General features: G+C 40.4%; 2 protein-coding genes and 1 pseudogene across 2 annotated transcripts in view; all 3 read left to right on the top strand.

Annotated features, from left to right (window-relative positions):
- LOC142255757 (formyl peptide receptor 2-like) overlaps positions 1 to 1,553 on the top strand; it is a 36,465-nt gene extending 34,912 nt beyond the window's left edge. The window contains exon 2 of the mRNA XM_075327209.1: positions 587 to 1,553. Within this exon, the coding sequence (XP_075183324.1) occupies positions 587 to 1,553 (967 nt within the window). The remainder of the gene's footprint in view (positions 1 to 586) is intronic.
- A 71-nt stretch (positions 1,554 to 1,624) lies between these two features.
- On the top strand, positions 1,625 to 15,435 carry LOC142255756 (formyl peptide receptor 2-like; annotated as a pseudogene).
- A 1,174-nt stretch (positions 15,436 to 16,609) lies between these two features.
- On the top strand, positions 16,610 to 17,524 carry LOC142255755 (C3a anaphylatoxin chemotactic receptor-like). The gene has a single exon (XM_075327208.1). The coding sequence runs from the start codon at positions 16,610 to 16,612 to the stop codon at positions 17,522 to 17,524; it is 915 nt and encodes a 304-aa protein (XP_075183323.1).
- The last annotated feature ends 828 nt before the right edge of the window (positions 17,525 to 18,352 follow it).

The following is an 18,352-nucleotide window of genomic DNA, read 5'->3' as shown; positions in this document are numbered from 1 at the left end:
TGTAACCTTTGATCCTCACAAGATTTCCTTCTCTACTCCCCTCTCATCTTCTCTTCGAATCATCGCATCAAAGATTTCTCCCGTGCCTCCCTCATGCTCTGGAATGCTCTGCCTCAAAACATCAGACTCTCACCTACCTTGACAAGCTTCAAAAGGAACCTGAAGACCCACCTCTTACGACAAGCCTACAACCTGCCGTAACCCTCAGTCTGATACAGGGCCGCACAATTATCTCTACCCTAACCTACTGTATCCTCACCTGTCCCTTGTAGACTGTGAGCCTTTGCGTGCAGGGACTTCTATCCTCCTGTACCAGTCTGTGTCTTGTATTGTTTATGATTATTGTACTCGTCCCTAATATGTATACCCCTTTCACATGTAAAGTGCCATGGAATTGATGGCGCTATAATAATAAATAATAATAATAATAATAATAATAATAATGATTGTGCAACCTAGGAATACAATATGACTTCACTTTGGTTTTTGCACCCTATGCCTATTAATACACCTGAGTACAAATTAGCTTTTTATGTAGGCATAAATTCTTCCTAAGCCTAACATCTACCCTATTATGTCTTCCAAGGTCATGTGAGACAAGAACCAGAAATTATTTTAGCATATACGAAGAAGATATTTTAGTGAACATTTCAATTACTTTATACAGTATCACTTGTATTCTCGGGATTATCGGTAATGGATTAGTCATCTGGATTGCTGGATTTAGGATGAAGAAGACGATCAGTGCCGTGTGGTTCCTCCACCTGGCCATCGCGGACTTCCTGTGCTGTGCCTCTATTCCTCTGCGAGTTGGATATCGGTCTTATTTTGCCCCTGGTTTTCTTTGCATCATGAACATTTTTCTGTTCAATGTAAACATGACCTCCAGTGTTCTCCTCCTGACGGCCATGAGTATTGATCGCTGGGTGTCCGTCATGTGGCCATTCTGGGCCAAAGTTCATAGAACCTGTAAACTGGTGAGAATCTCTGCAGCGATCATCTGGGGGCTGAGCTTACTCCAGACCGGTTTGCTGTTTTTCTTATTTATGTTCTATTTTGAAGATGTAACTGAGTGGTGTATAACAGTAAGCTTCACCTCCTTCCATCTCTGTAAGATAAGACAAACAGTACGACTGATTAGATTACTTTCCATGTGTGTGATCCCCTTTATCGTCATCTTCACCTCTTATGTCACCATTTTCTGCAAGCTTCGAAAAAGTAAGAGATCCCAGAGATCTCAGAGATCCTCCAGGATCATCACCGCTGTTATATCATGTTTCTTCATCTGCTGGTTTCCATATTACATCTGGCCACTAACACCCTTCTATGATGGATATACCAATGATTTATTTATAGTAACATTTATTGTTACCATCATGGCTTGTCTTAACAGTTGCATGAATCCAATCATTTATGTCTTTATGGGATCGGGTTTCCGACAAGGTTTCTTCAGATCCATCCCCGCCAGGGTAGAAAGAGCCTTAAGTGAACATCCTAATGACCTGTGCAGAGAAGGAGAAGATGCCGGAAATACTCGCTCTACTGATGTGTAATATATATTACTCCTTTACATGTAAACCTCTTAATTCCTTAAAGGACTCTATGTCCAGACACACATTGCGCAATGGGTGTGGCCAAATACAGTACAGACCAAAAGTTTGGACACACCTTCTCATCTCTAGAACAACTGTTAAGAGGAGACTTTGTGCAGCAGACCTCATGGTAAAATAGCTGCTAGGAAACCACTGCTAAGGACAGGCAACAAGCAGAAGAGACTTGTTTGGGCTAAAGAACACAAGGAATGGACATTAGACCAGTGGAAATCTGTGCTTTGGTCTGATGAGTCCAAATTTGAGATGTTTGGATCCAACCACCGTGTCTTTGTAGAAAAGGTGAACGGATGGACTCTACATGCCTGGTTCCCAACATGCCTGTCACCGTGCTTTGCTGGTGACACTGTTAGGGATTGATTCAAAATTGAGGCATACTGAACCAGCATGGCTACCACAGCATCTTGCAGAGGCATGCTATTCCATCCGGTTTGCGTTTAGTTGGGCCATCATTTATTTTTCAACAGGACAATGACCCCAAACACACCTCCAGGCTGTGTAAGGGCTGTCTGACTAAGAAGGAGAGTGATGGGGTTCTATGCCAGATGACCTGGCCTCCACAGTCACCAGACCTGAACCCAATCGAGATGGTTTGGGGTAAGTTGGACCGCCGAGTGAAGGCATAAGGGCCAACAAGTGCTAAGCATCTCTGGGAACTCCTTCAAGACTGTTGGAAGACCATTTCTGGTGACTACCTCTTGAAGCTCATCAAGAGAATGCCAAAAGTGTGCAAAGGAGTAATCAAAGCAAAAGGTGGCTACTTTGAAGAACCTAGAATATAACACATATTTTTAGTTGTTTCACACTTTTTTAAGTATTTCATTCCACATGTTTTAATTCATAGTTTTGATGCCTTCAATGTGAATCTACAATTTTCAGAGTCCTGAAAATAAAGAAAACTCTTTGAATGAGAAGGTGTGTCCAAACTTTTGGTCTGTACTGTATTTAAGTGCACCTTTCACCTTTTTGCTTTCTTTCTATCTCCTCCCTATGCTTCTTTTCTTTGATTGACATATTTGTTTTATAAAACCAAAGAAGAGTAGAGAAATAGGGGAAAGAAGCAGGTGGGAATGACAACTTAAATGTTGGTGCACGCCACGATGCAGTGAACCACTGTACTTGGTTTGAACAGTCATTCTGTGCTGCCTCTTTCCAAGATATGACATACAGTTACTCCGTAAGTAGGGTAGCCGACTTTGATGTGGTCTTGTAACTTGAGCCTACTGTACATCTTACCTGGCAGATGATGGCTGTGTTATTAAGCCATCATCTGCTCCTAAGAGCCACTATTAACCTGTTAAATGCTGCTTTCAATCTGATACAGCATCATTTATTTTCCTCACCGGCAGGGGCATTTAATTCTGTATGCCAATTGGCGCACCTGTAACGTAATCACGAGGTTTGAATGTGTTTCTCTGACCGCCAGGGCTAAAGACCCCTATGCACATAGCTGGCTTTCATAGGAGACCGTAATTTCCCTATGGTGATCAGATCTAACAAACATAGAAGAAAGTGGGTTTTTTTTATTAAATATAAATACCTAATTAAAGGTTTAACCCCTTCATCGCCTGGCGATTTTCCGACTTTCATTTTCGCTTTTTCCTCCCCTTCTTCCAAGAGTCATAACTTTTATATTTTTTGTCAATCTTCCCATATGAGGGCTTGTTTGTTTGCGGAACAAGTTGTAATTTTGAATAAAACCATTAGTTTACTGGAAAACGGAAAAAAAATCTAAGTGTGGTCAAATTGAAAAAAAGTGAAATTGCACGATTATTTTGAGGGTCTTTTATTCACCCTGTTCACTATGTGGTAAAATTAAGGTGTCCGTATGATGCCTAAAGGTCAATACGAGTTTGTAAATACCAAACATGTATACCTTTACTTTTATCTAAGGGGTTAAAAAAATTCAGACATTTTTAAAAAGAAAAGAATGGCGCATTTGGCGCCATTTTCCGAGACATGTTGCATTCTCATTTTTCAGATCTAGGGCTCAGTGATGCCTTATTTCTTGAGCTGACGTTTTTAATGATTCCATTTTTGTGCAGATGCAACGTTTTGCTCTCCTGTTATTGCATTTAAAAAAAAAATTGTGACGACCAAAAAATTTAATTTTGGCATTTGGAATTTTGTGCTTGCAACACCATGTACCGATTATATTAATTGATTTTATATTTTGATAGATTGGGCATTTCTGAATGCGGTGATACCAAGTATGTGTATATTTTTTATTTTTATTGTTTTATTTTCAATGCGGCGAATGGGAGGGTGGTTTGAACTTTTAGGTTTTTTAATTTTTTCTAAAACTTTTGTTTTTACATTTTTTATTTATTTTACTAGTTCCCTAGGGAACTTTTTCCTTGCACTGTTTGATCGATTGTTCATTTCTGCTGATCAGAGCAGCATTGCTCCGATCAGCAGAAATGCAGCATGTCCAGACGTCTGTCGGCTCTCTGAGGAGATATGTCATGCTAGCATCAGGAGTCATTACCTGACCCCGCGCTACTTTGACAACTATTGATCGTGTAAATGGGCCATCGATGGCACCGTGAAATGGTGGAATACCCACTACGGCCATCTAAATCGCGCTGTCAGCATTTGACAGCGCGATCTCAGTGGTAAGCAGGTGCAGGTGAATCTCTGATCCACCCACACCTGCTAGCCACAAATGTCTGCAGACCAGATTAGCAGACATGTGTTGGGATTACTGCGGGTTCACCACCAGAGCCCGCAGTTACCGGGGGGGGGGGACACAAACTAGGACGTATATATACGTCCAAGGTCATAAAGGAATTAAAGTATCCTGATTTTGCCCATTAAAAGTTAAAAAAAATCATGTATTTGGTGTCTGGTAGGTAATTTCTATAAAAATAAAAAATAAATTGTACCAAGTGGTAAATGGCGTAATACAAAAAAAGGTGAAGTATGTTTTTTGTCCTCTGCAACACTGCAATAAAGTGCAATAAGAGTCAATCAAAACATCATATATACCTAAAAATGGTATCAATAAAAATGTCAGGTCATGGCACAAAAGTCAAGCCTTGTAGACCAAAAATTAAAAATGTTACTGTTCTCCGAAAATGGCGTCATAAGCAAAATGTTTCTTTTTACAAATATATGTATCTATGCATTAAATATCTACCATTGCTTCATTTTACCATTGTTTGTAAATCATTTTCTTAAAATATAATTGTATAATTAAGCATTTAAGAAGTAATTAAAGCTTGCATAAATATTCTAAAGAACAATTATTCTGTACATCGATAATTATTTTGCACTTATCAGATTATGGCATGAACTGTAAGTAAAAAAAAAAAATAAAAAAAAAAATAAAAAAAATATATATATATAAATATATATATATATACTGTATAAAGAACCAATTTTTACCATTTTATAGACATGTTAAAACATTAAATATTTTTGTCTTTCATCTATCTACTATTCTATGTTAAAAATAAACTAAATTTGACCTGCATCTTCCAACAGAATTGCAAAAAGTGAATTGGTGCAAGCTATTATGACTATGTTATATGCAAAGCATTCAGCAGCAGCGCGTAAGCGCTAAATGTGCAACATTGAATATCTGAAATTTTTGCTACATTACTGCTTTATGGAATATACCTATAAAATAAAGGTACTTAGAGCACAAAATGGTCCATTGATATGAGCCCTCATTACACCCAGGTGTAATGAGACACTAAACCACTAGGTGTCGCCAGACTCTCTAGTGGAGGAGATCTGCAGGGTGCGTACACTAGGTGTCGCTACACACTAGTGAGGGATGGTCGAACAAGCCAGGGGTCAGGAGTTGGGAGATAACGTCAGTAATAGAGGGAGAAAGAGAAGCCGAAGTCAAAGTGTCTGTAAACCAAGAAGTCGAGTCAAATATTAGGAAGAGAGTGGAGGCGGAGTCAGGGGACGAGCCGAGGTCGGAAGCCAAGAGAACACGTCGGGTACATGGGAGCAAGAGGAGCCTGGGTCAAGAAATAAGCCAAAGGTCAGGGAGGCAGAGAGTCAGTTCAGAGTAGGGGAGGAGACGGGACAAGGTATGAGGAACTAGGTAGCAGGACAAGATCAGGTCAGTCACTTATGGGAAACTGTCTGGGTGAAACAACTCTCAGATAAAACAGAGCAATCACCCGGAATGAGGCTCTAATGAACAGGCCCCTCCCACACAGCACAGGACTCAACCGGGAACCAGAGGAAAATATGAGGCTTAGCATAGTCTATGCAGGATAACAGATCACCGCTAATCAGAATCATGACACCCATCAGACACAACAATCTATGAGTTCCGTCAAAATGAAGGTACGCCTTGTTATGGCTGGTGGGTTCACATGAATTAGCCAATTTATGTGCTAAGTACCTTTATTTTATAATTATATAAAAAAAAGTATAAACAGTTATGATGAGAATTCCAAGAATGCAAACACTAAATTTAATATTTCTTTTACTGGAGCCCAAACTTAGGATGCGAATATTTGGCCATTGTTCTTAAAGGAGTCTCATCACATGAACTGCGCACTAAAAATTCTCCGATTCTAATAGTAGCGGGTACGGGAACACAACTATGCTATTTGCTTATATGCAGTTTACATGGGCCTCACTCAATGCAAATGTATTGAGTGAGGCTGGATACATTCTAGTTGGAATGTGGCTAAAAGTTTGACTATCACATGAAGTCCCATTCCCAACCCCGGTGAATCCTCACAAAAAAAGAGGACACCACATTCAAAATAGTAAAAAAGTAAGGATCCTTTCTTTATTCACCAACACCAGCCACATATCAGCTCTCTCTTTGTAGATGTCATGAATGTGTCCTACTCTTAGGAGACCTTTGGAGAGTCTGGGACCACAAGATCCCAACGCTTTTAGTGTTCAAAGGTCTACAACTTGTATATGAGTGAATCTACTTTCTTTCAATGATGTGGCGGTTAAAGACTTTTTCCTATCTGGCTGTCCTTTGTAGCCTTAATCTCAGCCAGCTCTTTTGTAACCAATACCCTTTGCTGTAAAAATATCAAACTCTGGTGCACAGTAGACAAAATTGAAACAGTTCTTGCTATTCCACATAAATTTTAATTAATTTTCGGAGACCAATGAAGGACATTCTTAGTATAAGAATCTTATGTGTCAGGTAATATGATTTCGATGGAGAGATGGATAGAGAGAGAGAGACAGAGAGAGACAAACAGAGAAGCAGACAGACAGAGAGAGACAGAGCGAGACAGAGAGAGAGAGAGAGAGAGGGACAAAGAGAGGGACAGAGAGAGACAAACAGAGAAACAGACAGACAGAGAGAGACAGAGAGAGACAGAGAGAGAGAGGGACAAAGAGAGGGACAGAGAGAGACAGAGAGAGATAGAGAGAGAGAGAGACAGACAGAGACAGACAGAGAGAGATAGAGAGAGAGAGGGACAAAGAGAGGGACAGAGAGAGACAAACAGAGAAACAGACAGACAGAGAGAGACAGGGAGAGACAGACAGAGGCAGAAAGAGCGACAGACAGAGACACAGAGAAAGAGGGACAAAGAGAGAGACAGAGAGAGACAAACTGAGAAACAGACAGAGAGAGACAGACAGAGAGAGAGACAGACAGAGACAGACAGAGAGAGACAGACAGGGACACAGAGAGACAGACAGACACAAAGAGTCAGAGACTAAAGACCTCCAAATGGACCATCATTCCCCAATTTGTGGCCCCAACACCCCATCCCCACGACCCTAACCCACTCCCCTGTCACATTTCTTTTCTTGCTTTGGCAATACTGATTGTTTTTTGGTCCTGCCAATAAAGCCTATTTGATTTGATTTGATTTGACAGAGAGAGACAGACCGGGAGAGAGACAGAGAGACAGACAAACATAGACACAGACAGAGAGAGAAAGACAGAGAGACAGAGAGAGAGAGACAGAAAGAGAGGCAGGCTGACAGAGACAGACAGAGACAGACAGAGAGAGATGGATAGAGAGAGAGACAAACAGAGAAAAAACAGACAGATAAAGGGAGACAGAGAGAGAGAGACAGACAGAGAGACAGACAGAGAGACAGACAGAGAGAGAAACAGAGAAATAGAAGGAGACAGAGAGAGACAGGCAGACAATGAAAGATACATACAGAGAGAGACAAACAGAGAGAGACAGACAGAGACAAAGAGAAAGACAGAGAGAGACAGAGAAAAACAGAGAGACAGACAGAGACATACAGAGAGACAGACGGAGAGAGAGAGAGAGAGACAAAGAAACAGACAAAGCGAGACAGAGAGACAGAGACAGAAAGAGAGAGCGACAAAGATGGATAAAGTGAGATGGATAGAGAGACAGCCTGAGAGAGAAACAGAGAAACAGAGAGACAGACAGAGACAGACAGAGACAGACAGGGGAGATGGAGAGAGACAGACAAAGAGAGAGAAACAGAGATAGAGAGAGAAAGACAGGCACAGAGGAAGACAGAGAGAGAAGGCGAGTGGGAGAGAGACAGAAAGACACTTATTTACTATCCCGGGCAATGTCGGGCACTATAGCTATATATATATATATATATATATATATATATATATATATACGGTATATATATATATATATATATATATATATATACGGTATATATATATATATATATATATATATATATATATATATATGTATATATATATATATATATATATATATATATTATGTATAACATTTTTACAAACAGTTTTCAGGGCACAGTGGTTAATATTTACTCATACGATCAATTTAGATACAAATATAGGCAGCACAAACCAAAAACATCTAACCTGTATAAGCCGTGGAGTGTTAAATTGTAACTTATCATGAATTCCTATAAGTCTCAGTTTAATACTGTGTTCACTGTCTGGGGCTGTTTCGGACAATTATTTTTTTGTTTTATAATAATATATGGTTTTTTTAACTTTTTATATTACAATGTGTAATTTTACTTTGGAATTTCAAAGTTTTCACTTCTCATTAATTTAAATATATGTTAACTTATTTGACATCCACCCAACCAATGAGTCATGCAGCCCTTGATAAACGGCCAGGATGAAGCCCGTGATAACATTATAACGGAAAAAGCAGATTACAATCATTTTCTGATATTCTGTTGGAGACAATTGAAGAAGAAGCAAATATTCAAGACTCTTCACAAGAGCAGAAGATATCTTAAGGTAAGATTCCCCCAAACTTCTATATTTTCTAAACTAATTAAGCTAAAAAATATTTACATGCTACTCCTTGTAGTTACAATATATTGAGCCTACAATGCCTTTATCCTGGCTACTGGACCAACATAGTCATAGGTCATAAACTGCCATGGATAGTCCTTTGGTGTAAATAGAATTGTCCGGAAGATCCCCGCTAGAAGACCCCCAGCATGAGTGAAGTACATGCATTGATTCCTTATCTAAAGAAAAGTTTATTACAATATGTATTTTCTTAATATTTACCTTGCCAGGAAGAGTAGATCCTTAAGACGAAGCAACTCTATATTATACTATACACTGTGTGCGCGTAAACTCAATGTTGAGGACATGAAGCCTCCAACTTCACCAACGACCAAATTTCAAGATTTTTACACTTTGCCTAGAAATTCTTATTACTATGATTTGTATATTTTCTTTTAGGTGGAAAATCAGTTTGGATATAACCGATTTATACCTGACTCTACCCGATGAACCTACAACTTCAGAATACAACTACCAGTACGTTCATAACCTTAATGTTTATCACTAAAGACAAAATCAGTTTAAGCTCTTTTCACATCTGTATCAAATCTTCCCTCTCAATTTATGTACATTTTTCAAATTAACAATTCATATTTTGAAAAATTAGTCCAAAATTCATGGTCAGGCGGTGTGTTCTGCAGTGATGTAGGGACTTCATGATGGATTCCATTGAGAATCGTAACAAAATCTTAAAGAGACTTTTTCACTCAATTATTTTACTAGGAAGTCACTTGATTTGATTAGTAACTTGTCAAACAGAGAGCGGTTGACTTGACCTAATGCTCCAAATTCCCTTCAGTTCAATATTGTAGCCTCTCAACATTTTATTATGAGGATATTTTTCTTCTCATCTGAAAGGATTATCCGGTAGAGTTGAGTAAAATGATTTGGAGAACCCTTTACCATTGGCCACATCGATATTGCTCTATGAACCTCCTCCTTCACTCTGACCCTTCCTATTTATCGTGCATATGCTACTTCTCAACAACTATATTGTGTTGGATCTCTTGAATAGACGATATGCTGTGATTTCAGGAGTTGGGAGGAGGTTCGCATGGCTCTGTCATGTAGCCATTTATTGACCATGATGCTCATGGGCCAAGGTCCTACAGATCTTTTTTATTTAACTCTCCTATCTGGTTAAAGAGAACCTATCTCAAGGCTTTCAATTATTTTTGCAACACGTCTGGATGCTGAGTCTGACTACTTTTCTTATATTGTGGTTGGTAGCAAGTTAGAGTACTTGGTGGTTACATGCCCGATTTTTTTATGAGGCAGTGACCCACATGTGTAGGACCAGGAAAAAGAGACCAGCAAGAGTTGCGAAGTATTGGAAAGCGAGCTGAAGGGGATCAGTAAAAGTATCAATTCTTAGACAGTTTCAAGATTTTCGATGTTCCATCTCAACCATGGAGCTTCAAGGGTGGAACAGGAAGACCTATCCAAAACGTCTTACTGTTTAAAAACATCAAAAAGGTTTTTTCCTGTTAATTTCTGTTCTTGGATGGCTGAATGGTGAATAGGATCTAGAAGCACAATGTGAGCTCATTAGCCTAACTTTTATCCTTTCATGTCTTCTAAGAATAATTTATGAAGACTACAAGTCAAACACAATTAATTACAACAAACTGGAAGGCATTTTACAGAAAGTCTCAATAACTTTATAAAGTATAATTTTTGCTCTCGGAATTATCGGTAATGGATTAGTCATCTGGATTGCCGGATTCAGGATGAAGAAGACGATCAGTGCCGTGTGGTTCCTCCACCTGGCCATCACGGACTTCCTGTGCTGTGCGTCAATGCCTCTGCGGTTTGCAGAGTGGGTTTTATTTTTTGATTGGTTACCAGTTGATATTTGTATCGTGAGCCTAATTCTATTCAATATAAACATGACCACCAGTGTTCTCCTCCTGACCGCCATGAGCATTGACCGCTGGGTGTCCGTCATGTGGCCATTTTGGGGTAAAGTTTACAGGACATGTAAAACAGTGAGAATCACTGCCACAATCATTTGGATGATAGGTTTGCTCTCAACTGGTTTAGTTTATTACCTTTATATATATTATATTCATGATTTAAATGAATGGTGTACCTATGTACATATGTATGAGGATGTCAACCACCGAAAGATAAAACAGACCCTTCAAATCATCAGGTTATTTATAATGTTTGTGACCCCTTTTCTCATCATCGCCACCACTTATGTCACCATTTTCTTCAAAATTAGAAAAAGTAATAGATACTAGAGATCTTAGAGATCCTCCAGGATCATCACCGCTGTTATATTGTGTTTCTTCATCTGTTGGTTTCCATATTACATCTGGCAACTAACACCCTTGTGCAAGGGGCATTACATCCAGTTCTACATACTAAATACTATTACTATGGTCCTGGCTTATCTTAACAGTTGCATAAATCCAATTATTTATGTTTTTATGGGACAAGATTTTCAACCAAGTTTTTTGAGATCTATTCCCTTCAGGGTTGAAAAAGCCTTAAATGAACGTTCTGATGACCAATGAAGGCAACAAGATGACCATAAGCATAATCACATAACATGTGTAAAATCAATTCTTAGCAAAAGTTTTCTTGTTTTTAAATTATTCTTAAATGGAATCTGTCAATAGGATCATCTCTGCCAAGCCATCTATATGGCTTGATGGTGATTTAAACACCTGATGAAGGGTTAAGCTCATATCCCCGAAACGCGTAGTGTGGTGACTGGAAGAATAAAGATATTCTTTTACCGGAGTCTGGCGAGTTTGAATCTCTTAATACCACTCTGTTTTTTCTTTGGACTGAAGCCGTCTAAATAGTAACACAAGTCTTAGAAAGAGGAATAAAATGAAACCTTGATATCTGCAAACCAACATCTTTTTCCAAAGAAATCCATATATTTCTTAATATATAAATGAGCTGTTAAGATCTATGGGCTGGAGATAGATCTTCCAAAGAATCCACCTCCAGAACTTAATATAAATGAAAAGGGGGCGTTACCAGTGTGAGACATGTAATAACTAACAGTCTGCTCTCCTCATCTACCTCTGTTTATGTTATTCTCATTCTGCCATGGACCCAATATTAAAACACAATAGATACAATGGAGCACAATGCGTGCAATAAAATAATACAGCACTTTACTGTGTTTTTTATGGTTATTACATTTTTTTTGTTTTTAATTATTATTTTTTTCTTTTAGATAAAGAGTCAGAATGGATGTTGATTATTTAAACCTCACCTTTTATTATAACCTGAGTTACATTAACTGGGATAGGTACGTTCAGATTCTTTTTTTTTATTATGGAAGAGAAAATTACTTATCGATTTTCCAACAGATTAGTCCTTGCTTGACATTTCCCACTACAGTCACGAGACAGATGTGAACAGAGACGTAAAAAGACCTTTTTACTGCATTTATTCAGCAAAAGATCCTATAAAGAGCCACTGACTTGGCCATGGCCAGATCTGCACAAGCTACAACGGCACAGCTCTGCTTTGTATGAATATACCATAAATATGGGGTTACATTTTTTCTATTTAAAGGGATTGTCTATAAGGCCCCTACACACGTCTATGTTTCCGGTACATGTAAAGTCCATTTCTACATGTAACGGAGACACAGACACACATAGACCAATTAATCAATGGGTTTGCTCACGCGTCGATGTATTGACACGGATCGTGTGTCCATGTAGAGCACAAGTATGTCCGTATGCTAAACATGACACGTCCATTTTTGGACAACAGCATGGATGGCACTCGGACAGCACACTGATGTGATCCATGTAACGTCGGTATGACATGTACCAGAGAAAACCCATTCACTGAAATTAGATGGATTTTTATAGTTACTTGTCTCCGGTGCTGGTGTTGCTTCCAGGTCCGCTCATTATGCCTCATGAATATTCACTGCATTGACTGCGGACCTGAAACCAAGTGTAAAGGCCCCGTTACATGCAACGACATATCTAATGACATGTCGTCGAGGTCACGGAATTCGTGACGCACATCCGGCCTCCTTAGCGATGTCGTTGCGTGTAACAGCTAGGAGTGAGTGTTAACGATAAAAAATACTCACCTAATCGTTGATCATTGACACATCGTTCATTTTCAAAATCTCGTTGGTCGTTGTAGACGTAGGTTGTTTGTCGTTCCTGAGGCAGCACACATCGCTACGTGTGACACCCCAGGAACGACGAACAATAGCTTACCTGCATCCTCCGGCAATGAGGTGGGCATGTCGATAATGCGCCTGGTCTCCGCCCCTCCGCTTCTATTGGTCGGACGCGTGACGCGGTGATGGCGCAAGAATCTCCCCCTTAACAAAAAGGTTGTTCGCTGCCCACAGCGACGTCGCTAGGAAGGTAAGTACGTGTGATGGGTGTTAGCGATATTGTGCGCCACAGGCAGCGATTTGACACACAAACGACAGGGGCGGGTGCGCTCGCTAGCGATATTGCTAGCAATATCGTAGTGTGTAACGGGGCCTTTACATCAGCGTCGGAGAAAGGTAAGTATACAAGTTAATGCTATCCATTTGTTATCCGGATGTCACACCAGCAGTATATGGAGAACACACACAGGGACACATGGATGGCCATACATTACTACTAGGGATGCAAATATCCGATGAATAGGTCGACGCTATGCGAATATTCGATGAGCAATGTACAGTGCCTGCAAGTAGTATTCAACCCCCTGCAGATTTAGCAGGTGTACACATTCGGAATTAACTTGGCATTGTAACATTTGGACTGTAGATCAGCCTGGAAGTGTGAAATGCACTGCAGCAAAAAAGAATGTTATTTCTTTTTTTATTTTTTTTTTAAATTGTGAAAAGTTTATTCAGAGGGTCATTTATTATTCAACCCCTCAAACCACAAGAATTCTGTTTGGTTCCCCTAAAGTATTAAGAAGTATTCAGGCACAAAGAACAATGAGCTTCACATGTTTGGATTAATTATTTCTTTTTCCAGCCTTTTCTGACTAATTAGGACCCTCCCCAAACTTGTGAACAGCACTCATACTTGGTCAACATGGGAAAGACAAAGGAGCATTCCAAGGCCATCAGAGAAAAGATCGTGGAGGGTCACAAGGCTGGCAAGGGGTACAAAACCCTTTCCAAGGAGTTGGGCCTACCTGTCTCCACTGTTGGGAGCATCATCCGGAAGTGGAAGGCTTATGGAACTACTGTTAGCCTTCCACGGCCTGGACAGCCTTTGAAAGTTTCCACCCGTGCCGAGGCCAGGCTTGTCCGAAGAGTCAAGGCTAACCCAAGGACAACAAGGAAGGAGCTCCGGGAAGATCTCATGGCAGTGGGGACATTTGTTTCAGTCAATACCATAAGTAACGTACTCCACCGCAATGGTCTCCGTTCCAGACGAGCCCGTAAGGTACCTTTACTTTCAAAGCGTCATGTCAAGGCTCGTCTACAGTTTGCTCATGATCACTTGGAGGACTCTGAGACAGACTGGTTCAAGGTTCTCTGGTCTGATGAGACCAAGATCGAGATCTTTGGTGCCAACCACACACGTGACGTTTGGAGACTGGATGGCACTGCATACGACCCCAAGAATACCATCCCTACAGTCAAGCATGGTGGTGGCAGCATCATGCTGTGGGGCTGTTTCTCAGCCAAGGGGCCTGGCCATCTGGTCCGCATCCATGGGAAGATGGATAGCACGGCCTACCTGGAGATTTTGGCCAAGAACCTCCGCTCCTCCATCAAGGATCTTAAGATGGGTCGTCATTTCATCTTCCAACAAGACAACGACCCAAAGCACACAGCCAAGAAAACCAAGGCCTGGTTCAAGAGGGAAAAAATCAAGGTGTTGTAGTTGCCTAGTCAGTCTCCTGACCTTAACCCAATTGAAAACTTGTGGAAGGAGCTCAAGATTAAAGTCCACATGAGACACCCTAAGAACCTAGATAACTTGGACAAGATCTGCATGGAGGAGTGATCCAAGATAACTCCAGAGACCTGTGCCAGCTTGATCAGGTCTTATAAAAGACGATTATTAGCTGTAATTGCAAACAAGGGTTATTCCACAAAGTATTAAACCTAGGGGTTGAATAATAATTGACCCACACTTTTATGTTGAAAATGTATTAAAATTTAACTGAGCAACATAACTTGTTGGTTTGTAAGATTTATGCATCTGTTCATAAATCCTGCTCTTGTTTGAAGTTTACAGGCTCTAACTTATTTGCATCTTATCAAACCTGCTAAATCTGCAGGGGGTTGAATACTACTTGTAGGCACTGTAAGTCTATGGGAAGTCCAAATAGACTTACATTGCGCATCGAATACTCGCGAATAGTCGAATAGCGGCGACCTATTGGGCAAATATTCGCGAAGCCGAATATTTGAGGTATTCGATCATCCCTAATTATTACACCATGGACCGTCACACATGTCCGTTTAATTCATGGACGTGTGAAGGGCCCTAAGAGAGTTAAATTTGAGAAGTCCTGTGTCTGACTCATGTCTATTAGCTAGTGAAGATCAATGACAAATATTATGTCTTTAATGGAGAACCCAGTATGTTTATGCCTTTGAAAGAAAATCCTCTGATTTTAAATGGAATCTATCAGTAGGATCAATCCTTCTCTGACTTATATATGGACATGTACGTCATAGAAAGTTGAATAAAAAGGATATTTTGATATCTGCGATCTGATGTGTTATTCCCAAGAAATCCATATTTTCTTAATATGTCTTTCAATTGAGGAGAACCAGTCATCATGATTTAACCTGTTTGGGTAAAGGTAGGGCATCATAAGAGAACACTTTTTTGAGTTGGTAGAGTTTATAGGCTATTATTATTATTATTATTACTATGTATTATTATAACGCCATTTATTCCATGGCGCTTTACATGTGAAAGGGGTATACAAAAATAGGGATAAGTACAATAATCATAAACAATACAAAACACAGACAGGTACAGGAGGATTGAGGTCCCTGCCTGCGAGGGCTCACAGTCTACAAGGGATAGGTGAGGATACAGTAGGTTAGGGTAGAACTGGTTGTTTGGCGTTATATCAGACTGAGTGTAATTGTAGGTTGTAGGCTTGTCGGAAGAGGTCGGTCTTCAGGTTCTTTTTGAAGCTTGTCAAAGTAGGCGAGAGTCTTATATGTTGTGGCAGAGGGGGAGGCACGGGAGAAATCTTGGATGCGATTGTTAGAAGAAGTGATGAGAGGGGAGCAGAGGAGGAAATCTTGTGAAGATCGAAGGTTACGTGCAGATAAGTACCAGGAGACTAGGTCATAGATGTAGGGAGGAGACAGGTTGTGGATGGCTTTGTATGTCATGGTTAGTGATTTGAACCCGGAGTCGTTGGGCAATGGGAAGCCAGTGAAGGGATTGACAGAGACGAGAGGTCAGGGAGTAGCGGGGGGACAGGTGGATTAGCTGGGCAGCATAGTTTATAATAGTTTGTAGGGGTACGAGACTGTTAGAAGGGTGTCCACAGAGCAGGAGGTTGCAATAATTCAGGCGCGAGAAAATAAGGGCATGTACTAGGGTTTTACGGGGCTGAGAGGACCTTACATATTGGGATGGGCGGGAAGGAAATGTGGTCGTGCAAACTAAGAACACAATATGACTTCACTTTGGTTTTTGCACCCTATGCCTATTAATACACCTGAGTACAAAGTAACTTTTTATGTAGGCATAAATTCTTCCTAAGCCTAACATCTACCCCATTATGTCTTCCAAGGTCATGTGACACAAGAACCAGAAGTTATTTGAGCATTTACACAGAAGACATGTTAGTGAATATTTCAATTACTTTATACAGTATCACTTGTATTCTTGGGATTATTGGTAATGGATTAGTCATCTTTATTGCCGGATTCAGGATGAAGAAGACAATCAGTGCCATGTGGTTCCTCCACCTGGCCATCGCGGACTTCCTGTGCTGTGCCTCTATTCCTCTGCGAGCTGCAGATCGGTATTTTGACTCTGGTATTTTTTGCATCATGAACATTTTTCTGTTCAATGTAAACATGACCACCAGTGTTCTCCTCCTGACGGCCATGAGTATTGATCGCTGGGTGTCCGTCATGTGGCCATTCTGGGCCAAAGTTTATAGAACATCTAAACTGGTGAGAATCTCTGCAGCGATCATCTGGGGGCTGAGCTTACTCCAGACCGGTTTACTGTTTTTCTTATTTAGGTTCTATTTTAAAGATGTAACTGAGTGGTGTATAACAGAAAGCTTCACCTCCTTCCATCTCTGTAAGATAAGACAAACAGTACGACTGATTAGATTACTTTCCATGTGTGTGATCCCTTTTCTCGTCATCTTCACCTCTTATGTCACCATTTTCTGCAAACTTCGAAAAAGTAAGAGATCCCAGAGATCTCAGAGATCCTCCAGGATCATCACCGCTGTTATATCGTGTTTCTTCATCTGCTGGTTTCCATATTATATCTGGCCACTAACACCCATGTACAAGGGATATACCAATGATTTATTTATAGTAACTATAATTGTTACCATCATGGCTTGTCTCAACAGTTGCATGAATCCAATAATTTATGTATTTATGGGACCGGGTTTCCGACAAGGTTTCTTCAGATCCATCCCCGCCAGGGTAGAAAGAGCTCTAAGTGAACATCCCAATGACCTGTGCAGAGAAGGAGAAGATGCAGGAAATACTCGCGCTACTGATGTGTAATATATATTCCTCTCTTACATGTAAACCTCTTAATTCCTTAAAGCCTTTGTACTTGGTTTGAACAGTCATTCTGTGCTGCCGAAGTCCCTTTAACCTCTTTCCGACATATGGCATACAGTTTCTCCATACTTTAGTAGCTGACTTTGATGTGGTGTTGCAACTTGAGCCTGCATCTTACCTGGCAGATGATGGCTGTGTTATTCAGCCATCATCTGCCCCTAAGAGCCACTATTAAACTGATAAATGCTGCTGTCAATCTAATACAGCATTATTTATTTTTTTCACAGGCAGGGTTTTTTATTTTATATGCCAACGTAATCTTGAGGTTCCAATGCATTTCTCTGACAGCTGAGGCTGAAGACCCCTAAGCCTGTTATGACGGTACTCCTGTGAAGGGCAGCCCGTAGCTGGATTTCATAGGAGACCATTATTTTCTCTATGGAGATCAGTGTGTACACCTTAGAATTGCTATGAATAGTGCAAGTGATAAAATGATTACAGGATTACGTTCTAACAAATATAGTAGAAAGTAGAATTTTTTATTAAATATACATACACAATTCAAGGTTTAAAACAGGGGTCTCAAACACACGGCCCACGGGCCACGTACGGCCCTTCAGACTGCTTCTTGCAGCCCACAGGCACGTGGACCCAGTAACGATTGCGACCAATGCAGGGGCCGCAGCCGTCAGCGCTTTATTTCAGATTAACATTTTGTCGGCGCTGCGCAGTCATGCTCTTTCTACAAAACTCAATGGCAGCCGCCGGCCAATTAGAGGCAAGCAACTGACGCTTGTGACCTCAGCTGCTTGCCTCTGATTGATCAAC

This window comes from Anomaloglossus baeobatrachus, chromosome 11 (assembly GCF_048569485.1).
Source record: "Anomaloglossus baeobatrachus isolate aAnoBae1 chromosome 11, aAnoBae1.hap1, whole genome shotgun sequence".
Taxonomy (NCBI): domain Eukaryota; kingdom Metazoa; phylum Chordata; class Amphibia; order Anura; family Aromobatidae; genus Anomaloglossus; species Anomaloglossus baeobatrachus.
This window is presented reverse-complemented; position numbering and strand designations above follow the sequence as displayed.